Source organism: Berghia stephanieae, chromosome 6 (assembly GCF_034508935.2).
Source record: "Berghia stephanieae isolate SIO BIC M18660-M18661 chromosome 6, UCSD_Bste_1.3, whole genome shotgun sequence".
In the NCBI taxonomy this organism is placed as follows: Eukaryota; Metazoa; Mollusca; class Gastropoda; order Nudibranchia; family Aeolidiidae; genus Berghia; species Berghia stephanieae.
This window is the reverse complement of record NC_088365.1, coordinates 8,286,464-8,300,575: the sequence shown is the minus strand read 5'-3', so window position 1 is coordinate 8,300,575 and position 14,112 is coordinate 8,286,464. Positions and strand designations below refer to the sequence as shown.

The 14,112-nt window shown below is 31.3% G+C and overlaps 1 protein-coding gene across 5 annotated transcripts in view; it reads right to left on the bottom strand.

The window, feature by feature from the left end:
- Nucleotides 1-6,384: 6,384 nt before the first annotated feature.
- Nucleotides 6,385-14,112, bottom strand: part of LOC144974421 (uncharacterized) — a 75,971-nt gene continuing 68,243 nt past the window's right edge. For all 5 annotated transcript variants that reach the window (XM_078917279.1, XM_078917278.1, XM_078917280.1 and 2 more), the window contains 6 exons: nt 11,349-12,178; nt 10,650-10,802; nt 9,285-9,475; nt 8,857-8,969; nt 8,056-8,174; nt 6,385-6,759 (listed from right to left, as the gene is read on the bottom strand). In XM_078917279.1, the coding sequence (XP_078773405.1) occupies nt 6,580-6,759; nt 8,056-8,174; nt 8,857-8,969; nt 9,285-9,475; nt 10,650-10,802; nt 11,349-12,178 (1,586 nt within the window). In that variant the 3' untranslated portion in view covers nt 6,385-6,579. The remainder of the gene's footprint in view (nt 6,760-8,055; nt 8,175-8,856; nt 8,970-9,284; nt 9,476-10,649; nt 10,803-11,348; nt 12,179-14,112) is intronic.

Below are 14,112 nucleotides of genomic sequence, written 5' to 3'. Positions count from 1 at the left end.
CAAATTTCATATTTTAATTTGAATATCCAATTATTCGATCAAATTTCATATTTTAATTTGAATATCCAATTATTCGATCAAATTTCATATTTTAATTTGAATATCCAATTATTCGATCAAATTTCATATTTTAATTTGAATATCCAATTATTCGATCAAATTTCATATTTTAATTTGAATATCCAATTATTCGATCAAATTTCATAATTTAATTTGAATATCCAATTATTCGATCAAATTTCATAATTTAATTTGAATATCCAATTATTCGATCAAAGACCTTTTGCCAGAGAATTTGGTTAAACACTTTCACTACGGGGTTGACAACAATATAAATGCAGATCAAAGGACTAGTTCCATCCATCATGGGATGTTTCAAATAAATTGAAGTCTACGTTTTTATCACTTGCAGAATTGTCAAAATAATATATTATAAATGATGAATAAAGAAAAACGTTGACAACTTTGGTGTATTTGCTATTATCAAAATAGCATTGTTTTAACACAGCTCAGGAGGAAACTCAAAATCAATGTTTACAAATTATCAGTAGGTATGCGAGTTAAAAAAAAAATAAAGTTGTGAAATCCCATTGAAAAGAATTCACTTTTTGTAAAAAAAAATAATTAATTTTTTAATCTGTCATTCAGTATATTATTCATTAAATCACAATGATAAAAAATGAATAAACCACAAACAAATTCATTAAAATCTGTAAGGATACACACAACAAAATGTAGTGATAAAACAAAATAGATGTGACTTAATGTGGATTCCAATGTGAGAAAATCAAATTTGTGAGAGCCAAACTGATGGATGAAGACTAGATATGGTTCGGAATACATTAGTGATTATGAAAACAATTTTTGTGATGAAAATAAAAAGATAGCAAGTTAGAACATTCAAGCATCTAAATGCATTTTTTAAATAATCCTGATTTGAGTTTAAGAAAGAAAAAAAATCTGATGTCTCAAATGAAGAAATGTAAAGCTTGTGTATTAAGGAAAAATAATTATAAATTGACTATGGCAGAAAATGACAAATAGTACACAAATGAGATGTAACAATTAATCAATATGGAAACAAAACAGCTCTGTCTTTTCCTTGTCTAAGTAAAAGTGACCATAAAATAGCCCTATGTATGAATGGAAGAGGTAAATCAAATGAAACAAATCTCTTGGATATGGATAAATAATTCTTATTGTGATAGCAATCGTCAGACATAAATTTCTCTCACAAATCGATACTATAAATGACATCAGTATGTATACGGTGACATATAATTACTGAATTAGGGTCCCACACCATATTTTAATGACAAAATATTTTTTTCAGACCATAGGTATCCCACCCCATTAACATAATTTATCTTTTAGGCCTCTTTCGTTTCAAGAATGAAACAGGGCTTTATAAAATAGACTAAATGAGCAAATCTTATTTTAAAAAATGAAACAGGCCTTTATAAAATGTTGACTAAATGAGCAAATATTTATTTTTCTGAAACAATCAAAATCATTTTGAGTTAGACAAATGAAATGGCGTCTTACGTTTAAAAGTTAAATATAAATCAATCTTTACACATTTTCAAAGTTGAAAATTTCACTTCCTTAGAGCAAGACTTTAATCTTAAATTACTTATCTAATTTCACACTAGTCTGCTTCTGTAAGCCTTTTAGAAAATGTTAGTTTGTACTAGCTTCGCTAAAATGAGATTTTAAATATACTACATCAAAGCTTGGTAATCAATTGAAGCACTTCATTAAGTTAATTATTTAGGAAAACGATTGCATTCCACTTGAAAAATGATTCACTCTATTCTTTTGATAAAACAAAATCACCCGATAAATTTCTATTCCCCCCCCCCCGTAAAATATTCAATCTTACTTTCATCACAAAGAAAAAAAGATCCTATTAGATGCACCTACATTTTATGTATTCATTTTGCTCCATAACGCACAATATATGTTTTTAAAGAGAAAAAATGATATAGGATAGATGTTTCAGTTTGTTTGTTGTTTTCATTTTGAAGTGGGGAGGAAAAAAAATATAATACTACAAAAAGCACAAAAACAACTTGGATGTCCAAAGACAAACGTGCCATTTGGGATTCATAAAAACCAAACACCCTTGGGTTGGAAACCTTTTTTCACAAACACTTTCTACTGGTTTCTAACTCTATGGATCCCAAATGATCATAAATGAAATCGGAAATAAGAAAGTGAAAAATTATAACAAGCTGGAAAAGACTGTTTGTCCTTGGACATGAGAATTGTTGTCACACAATCCTATTCTCACAGGAAAGTAACAAACCCTGTGTACAATACAATAGTCTTACCAAAAAAAAAAATATAGCGTTTATTTCATACTTTTCGTATAAATCACATTTTCTAAAAATTGCTTTCTTCTTTTCTTTTTTTTTTTTCTAATCCGTGATCTCCTTGGCAGCATAAATAGCAATCTTTTAGTGGTCCACTCAATCAACCATTTCCAAATAAAGGCACCATTACGGTAAAACACAGAGTCAAAGAAATTGCTTTCATATATTCAGGAATCACATTTTACCAACAGTCTTGCCACTTTGTCAGATAATCTCAAATGTTAGAATAGAAGGAATATAAAACGTCAATTTTTATCCCTTAATCGTATGAAAAGATGAGTATTACAAACTGTCAAGTAAATCGAAAAAATAATATATTTGCTTTATTATATATTTTTTTGTTTTTTATTTTTTCCTTTGCTTTAGTTGACACTGTATAATACATTACTTTTCATTTATTTTATTATTTTAAAATCTTATCTCATTCTCTGTTCCATTTTTTTTTTTTACTTCTGTCCCTTCTGAACCATCTAACATTTGGTAAAATCAGACACCATAGCCAGACAATAAGACATTATTTTAACGATCATCATACCATGATCCGATATTTTTTCTTTTGAGGATGAATAAATCTTCTCAGCCCACAATACAAACGTACACTAAAAAAAAAAAGGGGGGGAAAAATTCACACATCACAAAAAAATAAACAAAAAAATGAGACTATATTTACAGATACAACTGTACAAAAGAGACATGCAGATCTTTAAATATAAGTTATAATACACCAAGAAAGACATTTACACTTGATTTATCATATTGGCCCACAATGTACTGGTTGTATTCCAATCAGATCTTAGCACAGGGGATTATCCTATGCCGTATAAAAAATGGAGCAATCCTAAATCAAATCACTGCTATTTAATTAAAAAAGACAAAGTCGATTTTTAAAAATTATATAGGCTCAGTTGATTTTTATTCAGTACAGTTAGGAAAAAACTTTGAAAAATCAGATTGAAAAATATGTTTGTGAAATGTCAACCAATTTAATTCACTTTACCATGAAAAATTTAGTTAAATAACGCATTACCCATGTTAGGTCATGCAAAGTTATCAGAATAATTTTTACATAAAAAATGAATAAATTGAAATATAATTTAATAATACATTAAAAAAAAAACAATGGCCGTATCTAATATGTTTGTGTTTTATAATGACAAAATATTATGGTGTGTATATGATCTTGATTATTATTATTATCATTTACACAACAAATGTACATCAAAAATCACAGAAAAACGATTCAGTAGTTCAGGCATACTCTTAGAAAAACGTCTTACAAATTTAACTGGATTTTATTTAATGCAATATACATTTGAGACCTGAGAAGGATTAAATAACTTTGAAGAAAACAAGTAACAACAAGTCGTACTCATTCATCTCTCAGAGAAATAGAGTCACTGACATATGACATTGCAATACTCGGCAATAATTTACAACATGCCATTCGAAATCCTGGCTTTATTAAAAAACGAGAGGAAGACACAAACAAGAGGAGCAAGAAGTAAATGGCATATTCTGAAAAATGATTAAAATTTTTTTGTTTTTCAAACATGATAAATCTTGATTAAAAAATAATGGTAAACCAAAAATTGTTTTAAAACATATACAGGAGATCCGTATTAAAATAAACGAATAACAACATATTCTTAACTAAAATTTCATAATGATAAGAATTTCAAGAAAATCTGTGTTCTCTTGTTTAAGTTTACAGATGTGCTGCCATGGATATTACAGTGATATTGAATCCCATCAACTTTACCAAGCATGACAGGTTACTCTGAATCATGCATCCTGCACTGCTTGGTAAAGTTGAGTTCAATAAAGACACTGTGATGACTGATAATAACATAATGATTGTTTCTTATGGGAAATGCTTATTATTTCACTAAACAATAAAGCTAGATCAACAAAGTCAAGAATTTAAATCAAGAACTACAAAACCTTATTAACTATAAACCTGAATTTACAACAATTGTAATGACAATTTCATTATATATTCACTCCTGAAAAAGTTAATTTTAAACAAACCATTCTTTTCAACGCTTGAGTCAAATTTAACTCCTATACATTACAAATATTTTTTAGCTGACTAAATAGATAACCCATTCCTTTGTAACTGTTTACAAATATTGACAGACTGGTTTTATAAAAAAACTCTCTCTCTCCCTCTTTTTTTTTTTTTTTTTTTAAATATGTTTTTATTCTTTAAATAATAATACAACTTTCCAGCTCAATTCTCGTTTTCCATCAGCTTGGGTTGACACAATCTTTACAATGACGAAGTGTGAATGAAATCTTTGTATGTACAGAAGAAAAAAAAGGGGAATATAATGTGTACTGGACAATTAATTCGTACAGAGCAATAGATTTCAATTGAAAATACTTAACCCCAAACGTGTGGATAACATGCTTAATCCCAATGATCCCAAAAGCATGGATAACATGGCTAATCCCAAACTTATGGATAACATGCTTCATCCAACACCCACAGATTGCGTATTTTATCAAAATCTCATGGATGCCATGAATGAAAGAGACAAAGAAAGTTTCAGTGCATCATCACATTCTTCCTCGGTTTGCCTTCCAAAGAAATATGGCTCAAAGCAATTAAATGACAAGCTCTGTGTCAAACAATGAATGGACATAAAAAAAAAAAACCCCACTCATATAGTCTTACGGGGCAATTCTTGAATTTACAAGAAGGTTATGAGCTCAATAAGAATATATGGACATTTCTCACAGTTTCCACTATGTTCAACTCGTGTCTATGCAATTTCCATTTTCAGTTTCAAAATGTTGCTCTGTCCTGTCTATGTACACAAAATAATATAGGCAACTGTACAAGTTCAAAAGGGTGGAAAATTCAAAGAATCAAACACAAACTCACAGTAAATTTTTTTGGTTAAATTATACAAAGAGTGATGGCAACAACAAAAATATGACCACTATTGACCGACAAAGAGAGACACAAGTTGCTCTGTCCATAACATTTAAAAAATATGTCCCCATTTTCAGTAAATGGTATTTGCCTTCCAAAAGGTAGAACTGATTTACTTTCTGATGTTCATCTGAGATTTGAAAAAAAAAATTGATTTGATTTGAGAGATCAGCTGAGAAAAAAAGAGGTCAGTGCTTCCATTCTTTAAAATCTTTTTGGATTTTATTATTGGATATTGTAAATTCAATTTTTAAAAATCAATTCATAAATTAATTGACCAAGTAGGTCAAAAATATATTCTATTTGACCTCTCTTTGTACCCAATGTAAAAAGTATGTAAAATATCCTGATTTTTCTCAACGTCTGATAAAGTCTCCAATTCATTCCAGTAGGAAACCATCTAAGTAGTGGCAAATTCCCACCTCTATGATTATTCCAAACATAAATCTTAACAAAAGAAATTATGTCAACTGTGCTCCAAAGACATTTAATCTCTCGAGTTCATATGAATGGAAAAATCAAACAAATTTGTTTGATTCTCAATTCAAAGTGAACTCAAAAGAATTCAATTTTATGAAGTAAATCAACAAGTGTCACTCTTATCGGTACGTATTGCGAGCCACCTGTGTGCCAAATCTGTACAACACCCAATGACAAAATACAAAACAAAGAGTCAAATTTTTCCAACTGTCCAATCTTATCATTCACTAAAATTGTAAGAGATTAGATTCAATTATCAGATTTTATCTAAAACAATGGAAACTCCTGTTTTTACAGACAACAACCATTCACCATCTAATAATTTCTCATAACTTGTCAAATTTATCTACCATTCCATTCATTTATGGACAAACGCAGTCTGAATATAAATATATAAGAAGAAAATATATTTGTGCCTGATCTTATATAAAATGTTCTTGTTATTAATCACTAAAAATAGACCTAATCAGTGAACCATACTTTCTTCTTGAGTTTTCCTCACACATAACAAGGCATATTCCCTTCGATGTAACTATTTAAAAACTGAAGTCTTTACAATCTGGAACATAAGAGGCAAAAAGAAAGAAAAGGTTTGTTTTTTTTTTAATTTGAGGTAATACGCATTTTCTCTTCTTTTTTTTTAAAAATCTAGAAACCCACCACATTAGCAGGTTAATTTTGTTTCTTTCATAAACATTTCCCTTTACATGTGGAGGAACCCCAAGCAGCTTGTAGGTTCCCTGTTTACAAAATATAATTAAATATCTAACTAAAACTATAAAACAATTAACAATCTGTTGATTTGCTTTTGGCTAAAATTTTCCCGTTTTTGAATTCAGCCAGTCTTTTCTCCATGATCTGACGCATGTAAGTGTACTTGTGCTTCAATTCTAGTATAGTCTCCCTCTCTTCTCTGTCCAATACTTTCAAGAAGTTGCCTAATTCCGGCAAACTGAAGGCATCCCACTGCAAGAAAGAGAGAGAAAAAAAAACATAAATGGAATTGACAAACGCACATTAGAATATTAGAAATGTAAATTGCATTAATGAAATTACGAGTTAACTCACTCAATCCTAACGATTTTTGCATTTTTTCAAAATTGGAAAAAATTGTATTAAAAATGAGCATGTGCATATATAGTTTTATTCAACTACCATTACCATGTAAAAATTAAAAACATTAGCTTTGATAATACGCCTATAATTTGCCTCATAAAAATGTAATAATAAATAAGTATGGGGTAAAAAAAGTAACCCGGGTAAATAATGGATATAATCAGTGTTAGGGTTGAGCGAGTTAAAGGAGAAAAAAAGGAATGAACACAAAGCAAAACAAAGAACATTCAGTAAAGATCAACTCTTGTATCTAAAAGAATTTTAAAAATAAAATGTTTAATTGCAAGTGATTAGAATCATTGCCTTGAACTTGAAGGCGATTCAAGCTCAACATTAAAGTTGGATCTTATCCATGACTTGGTATAATGAATCTAAGATTAGTGAATCATCATCACACCTGCCTTCTACTACGAAAAAATTTTGTAGAACTACAAATTTTTGGCTCCAACCAGAGAACTATATAAAGATGTTTAATTCAATAAAATTTCTTGGAGACCATGGTCTGGTGCAAGAGCTAGTGTGTAAAGGAGTTAAAAGGACTTTTTTTTTACATGTTTTAAGGACATGGGGATTTTTAAGGGTAGGGAAAATGTCTACTATATTTACCCCTACTACCCCTGTAAACTACAAATCTTTCCTATTTCAATTATGTAGGTCTGTATCAGACAGGAATTAAGAAAAAAAAAAGGAGTCGTTTAAAGAAAATAATGATATAGATCACTTAATCCCACAAGAGGGCTTCAAGCACAATAATCTGACTTTCATGTAACGCCAACAAAGTAGAAATAACTTCCGATCATAAAAAAAATAAAAAGACAAAACCCTTGCTGAGCCCCAGCGGCGGACATGAATTAAATGAAGCTCATTTAGTCTTTTTTCTGATCCCATTTCAGAAAGAAACGAGGTGAAAAACACATACAAACTAAAATACAACCCATTTCTCCAATTACTTAATAAAAGGGGTTTGAGATTGATAATGAATAAATTAAAGAACCACCACCACCTAGGAAATGACTTCTCTCGTAGTTGTATCACTGAAAAAAGAAAGTTTTAAAATAGTACCAAATCAATTCTTTCTACAATTATGGTTTGCTGTAATAATCACTAATAACAGACATATAAAGAACCACCACCACCACCACCTACCACTATTTCTCCAGTCTCATTTTCCTGTAGCACCATTCTATAATTTTTGATACGCTCAGGGTCCCAAGCCAAGGCTGCCTCTAGCGGATGGGTTTTGTCAGCAAGTCTTCGTAATCGAACTGTGGAAAAGATATAATGATAACCTAATAATGCTTACAAAAATATAAGATTCCCTGTTTATCTTGATCATAATAATAATAATAATAATAATAATAATAATAATAATAATAATAATAATAATAATAATAATAATAATAATAATAATAACAATAATAATAAAAATAATAATAATAAATGTACATTTATATAGCGCTAATGCCGAAGCTTCGAAGCGCTTCACATTGACCATCAGTAAAAAACATTACATATAGCAGATTCGGGCATACGAACTAAAGCTCACACCCATCCAATTACACACACACACACACTCACATCCAGATATACACACTGTACATAAATATATTAATGCATTTTATAATGCATTAAGGATAATGTATGAGATGTCAGATCGACATAACAACAAAGATATATTATATAAAACTACATAAGTCTTGAACTGTAGTTTATGTTAACCATAAACAATTACTAGTTTTTGCTTCAACTTCAATCAAACTACTATGTAGAGTTAATCTTAAAATAAAAAAATAAAATTTCATAAAATCTTAGTGTAACTTTTCTTTTATTAATCTAAGCATTTGATAAGAGTTCTTAATTCCAATAAATAAACAAGTATTTTAAAACATCAGAGAAGAAACACCCTACGAATCATTGGTGAATAAAGTAAAATTACACTTCACATACCCAGCTTATTTTTGTCATTAAACTCTTGCTCATACATAGCAAACTTGCGAGGATGGTCCAGGATGTGGAATTTTTTGAGCAATGAGGAAATGACTTCTCTCGTAGTTGTATCACTGAAAAAATAAAGTTTTAAAATAGTACCAAATCAATTCTTTCTACAATTATGGTTTGCTGTAGTAATCACAGATAACAGACATATAAAATTTAAAACATCAAGCCATTTACATTTACAGTACCAGGTGAAGCAGAGAGAAAATATACGGCAGTGTTATCTTTCAAAACATCAGCCGTTCTATGAAGGGACAATCATACAACATTTTTTCCGATTTTTTCACTTGAAAGTAAACAAAATAGACGTTCCCAAGCAACTGTCACAGATAATAGAAAATATTTAACAATAAAGAAGTGGAAAATATAGCTTAACTTACTTGTCGATATGCAAAGACTTGTGAGTATCCCTGGGCATGTAGAAAGCCACCTGCTGTGTATTCTCCTCAATGATATGCTCACGAGTCAACAGCTCATAAATGGATGGAGGACGAGCCCCAAGTTCCATGGTGATTGGTCGAATCAGGTTCATGGTGACTTTGATGAACCCTTGGAATGAATTTTTGCCAGTCTGTGGAGGAGAAATAAAGAGAGATTTGTCCACAATGGGTGACCATTATTGAAGGCCGGTTAACCAAAAATCGTTATACGTCCATTTTTCTACTTTTTGAGATTTTCCATCCATGATATAAATTGAAACATAAACTTTATTTTAAACATCAAATGGAACAAGAATTTCCTTAGATTTGTGTAAATTTGAAGTTTAAATATGATTAAAATTATAGACTGAATGAGAAATGTAGGGGAAATAATCCTCAATATCTCAAAACAGAATTAGGAAGTTTTGGAAAACCACTCTCCCAAATTATTGTCAAGATACATTACATAATTATCTTATTCTCATTACCATTATAAAGGTCTTCTCTAAATATTCCACAATGTAAATGATTATTTTAATTTCATTGCTTGTTAATCAGCTCTCTGGTCAAACTGTTTCTCATAAAATACAGGAACTGGTCCTTTAGAGCTGCAAAGTTGGCTTTTATTCCAGCTTGTAAAGTTTGAAATTAACATTAGTAATTTTTGTGGTACTCTCTGAATGGATTGCTAGTCTATTGCAAAGATCCTCCTACTACACTGGAATAAGTTACAGCTTTGTATTGGTACGATGTGATCTTTGGATGAAGGAAAGTCTTAATAATAATAATAATATATACTTTATTCATCCAAAAAAAAAATGGAAATTCGTTTACAGACGTGGCATGCATAAAAATGTATAAACACAAAGTTGAGAATCTATGGCAATAATGTCAAATGCACAAAAATGTAAAAAATATACAACGAAGAACCAATAGCGACACTTTATATATTAATTTGATAAATTGAGATAGACCATACCTCTGGCCTCTAGTCCGAACTTGTGTGTGTATATTTAAAAAATAGTATTTAATTTAAATCAAAGTTGCACGTCAAAAATTCACAAACACCTTATTAGATGTATACATAACAAATTCAACATACCGATTTTTAGGCTACTTGGAACCATGTTCTATGAAGTAAATACTGCATAATAATAATGATTTAAAGTAAAGCATGGAAGGCTTTTTGCATAAAAAATTTCTATAAAGCAAAGAGTCTCCTCCCCCTCAAATATGAAGCAACTTGAAAAATTATAATTTTGAAGTTTAAAAAAAAAAGAAATCAATTTGACATGACATAAATGATGACGAAAAAACCCCACAAACCATTTCAAAACTAGCTGCTGGTACAAAATGGTTGTATTTGGTAATTTTACGCTTGAGCTCCTGTCTATCCAGGGTAGCTTGGCTTGGCACTTGGGGGAGTTTGTCGTCGGGGATGGTGCCTGAACGGTAACCACTATCTGTCTCATCTTTTTCCTGAAAGCAACACGTTTAAATAAATGTAAGATAAAAGGGAATTGACTGTAACGACTTTATGGCTCTGTTGATTGTAAACTTATAATAACAAGTTTAGGGCTAATTGAAAAAAAAAAGATATTTAAAAATGTTAAATGAAGCTCTGAAATCGTTTTGATTAATCAGCATACAATCTGATTGATCTGTAGGAATTATATATTTAAAAAATAACTATAACTATCTATCCACTTCTATCGTATAACTATTAACTATAAATCCACTTCTATCGTATAACTATAACTATTTATCCACTTCTATCGTATAACTATAACTATAAATCCACTTCTATCGTATAACTATAACTATTTATCCACTTCTATCGTATAACTATAACTATCTATCCACTTCTATCGTATAACTATAACTATATATCCACTTCTATCATATAACTATAACTATTTATCCACTTCTATCGTAAAACTATAACTATTTATCCACTTCTATCATATAACTATAACTATCTAAAATGTTATTGGGTTGCAAACTGATTCAATCCTGATCTCTTACCTCTGCTTCACCTTCCAATTTGACGGAGAGAGATGAAGCTGGAGTGACATCGTCTGAGACATGGGGTAGCGACGTTTGAGCAGGCGGAGGATGGGCAGGTGGTGAACAAGGTGGACTCTCTTGTATCGTGGGAGGTATAGAGGGTGTCTGTTGTTGGGTGGGGTGGGAGGGGGATGAGGCGATGGTGGCAGTCGAAGGGGGAGGAGGGGGAGTGTGATAATATTGTTGGTGAGAGGAGGTGATAAATCTGGCATCGTCATTACCCTGTGTTAACTCGTCAATGGCCGAGGGGGGAGGAGGTAACCCTTGTAGACACGGAGACGATGAATGCCGTGGGTAGTTGTAGTTACCTCCCTTGGAACATCCTCCCTGGGGAACCACTGCTGCTGCTGCTGCTGAGACTGTTTGGTGTTGGTGGTGCTGTTGTAGGGGGTGATGGTGTACAGACTGGTCTTGGTGATGGTGATGGTGGTGGTGATACTCGGGAAGGCTCTGTGTTCTCGACATCACTTGTAATTTTGGTGCCGAGTGTTGCTGATATTGATGAACCTGTTGTTGTTGTCGTTGATGTGCAGCATTTGCAGCGACGGTGTTTGCAGTTGCGGTGGTCGTGGCAGTGCTGTCTGAAATAGTGGCCATCACACTTCTGGCACACCCTGGCCGGGCGTGGCCCAGGGACACAGAAGTGTCTACGGAGGCTTTGGAGTCTGCTGGGCCGGGGGCCTGCTGTACTCCACTCGAACTGCCACCTGCTTCTCCATCCTCAGACACGGTAATGCAGTCAAGGGTGACAGATGGAACGCAATGATCATGGCTGGTGAAGTGACAATCTGAAATAAAAATGGAAAATGGTTGTAAAATTACCAGCCAATCACCTTTTTAAAAACAATATTTTATAAAGTAAAAAGACAATAATAATAATAATATGTACCATTTACACATCTCTTCATCCAATCAAAATTGGATTAGAAGATTAATGATGTAGATTTTATAATACTCCATCCATAGATTGATAAAGAAACAATCTAAAATCAATCAAAATATGCCCAAAAAAAGAAGAAGAGAAAAATGTATCTAATTTTATAGCTTTCTGTGGTGGATTTGCATTATCTATCTTAAGGAGATTAATGATGTAGATTTGATAATACTCCAACTATCCATATATTGATAAAGAAACAATCTAAAATCAATCAAAATCTAGCCAAAATAAAAAAGAGAGAGAAATGTATCTAATTTTATAGCTTTATGTGATCGATTTGCGTCAACTTTCTTAACAAACCAAATTCGTTTACGTCATGGTCATAAGCAAGAAAATTACTTTAAAAAAAGAAGATCTAGTTAAAAAACAATCTACACTAACATCTAACAGTAACCTATCCATAACAGCTCAACAATACAACCAGAATCTGCAAGGATAGGCAACAATCTCTCAAACGGATGTTGTAATAAAATATACCACAACTGTAAGTCAGTCAAGGGATTATAGGTGGCATTGCTTGTAAAGTGTTGTATGAACCTATCGCCTTTACTCTCTTCCTTTATTTACTAGAATTGGGTGAATTCCAGTGGTCAGTGCTTAAACCGCAGACCCTCTCTCAGAGAGATAGCAGTAGAGTCTAAATTATGGAAATATTATTTCACCTTCATTCTCCTGTCGGCAAGATGGGCAGACATGCGTTTAATTACGTCAAATATGCTCAGTAGATTTGGCAAAGGGGGATAACTTGTACTACAGCTCACTGCCAAAACACTTTCTTTTGTCCATTTGGTCTGATTATTATTATTATTATTATTATTATTATTATTATTATTATTATTATTATTATTATTATTATTATTATTATTATTATTATTATTATTATTATTATTATTATCATTATTATTATTATTGTTATCATTATTATTATCATTATTATTATTATTATTATCATTATTATTATTATTGTTATCATTATTATTATCATTATTATTATTATTGTTATCAATTATTATTATCATTATTATTATTGTTATCATTATTATTATCATTATTATTATTATTATTATTATTATCATTATTATTATTATTGTTATCATTATTATTATCATTATTATTATTATTATTATTATTATTATTATTATCATTATTATTATTATTGTTATCATTATTATTATCATTATTATTATTTACTTCCAAAAATCCATTCTGATGACTCTCCCACAATTGAGACTAACTTTTTTTTTTTCAAGTTTGAGGTTTGAGACGTTTTGGCAAGTTAGGGCTAATTATTCTATATTTCAATATATGTCAGGTATATTACGTTTTCTGGCCAAAACAAAGAGAATCGGTGTTAAGTCAGAAAACGGCAGTATAATAATATAAGTCTTAATAGAGAAATGGTTCGATTTCAGTTTGTGATGGGAGTGCCATGACTGACCAACCCTTGTGTGCAAACATTATAGGGAATGAGATTAGCGAAAGAGTAGCGTCCCTTGATTGGACGTTCCCCCATAGTCTGTGACGTCACAGGCGGAAAGGTTATTTGCGTCTTTCGTCCTCGCTGATCTGCGAGGACGAGAGACGCATGCGCACAACCAACATGACGTTCTCTCTCTAATAACTTTTCAGCCGGTGACCTCACAGACTATGGGTCACGTCCAATCAAGGGACGCTACTCTTCCGCAAATCTCATTTCCTATAGTAATCTGTTGGAGGTGTTGGTTCATTATGAGGCTTTGGGTGTGGGAGGCTTGTGGGGGTTAAATATACAATTAAAGAAATCGA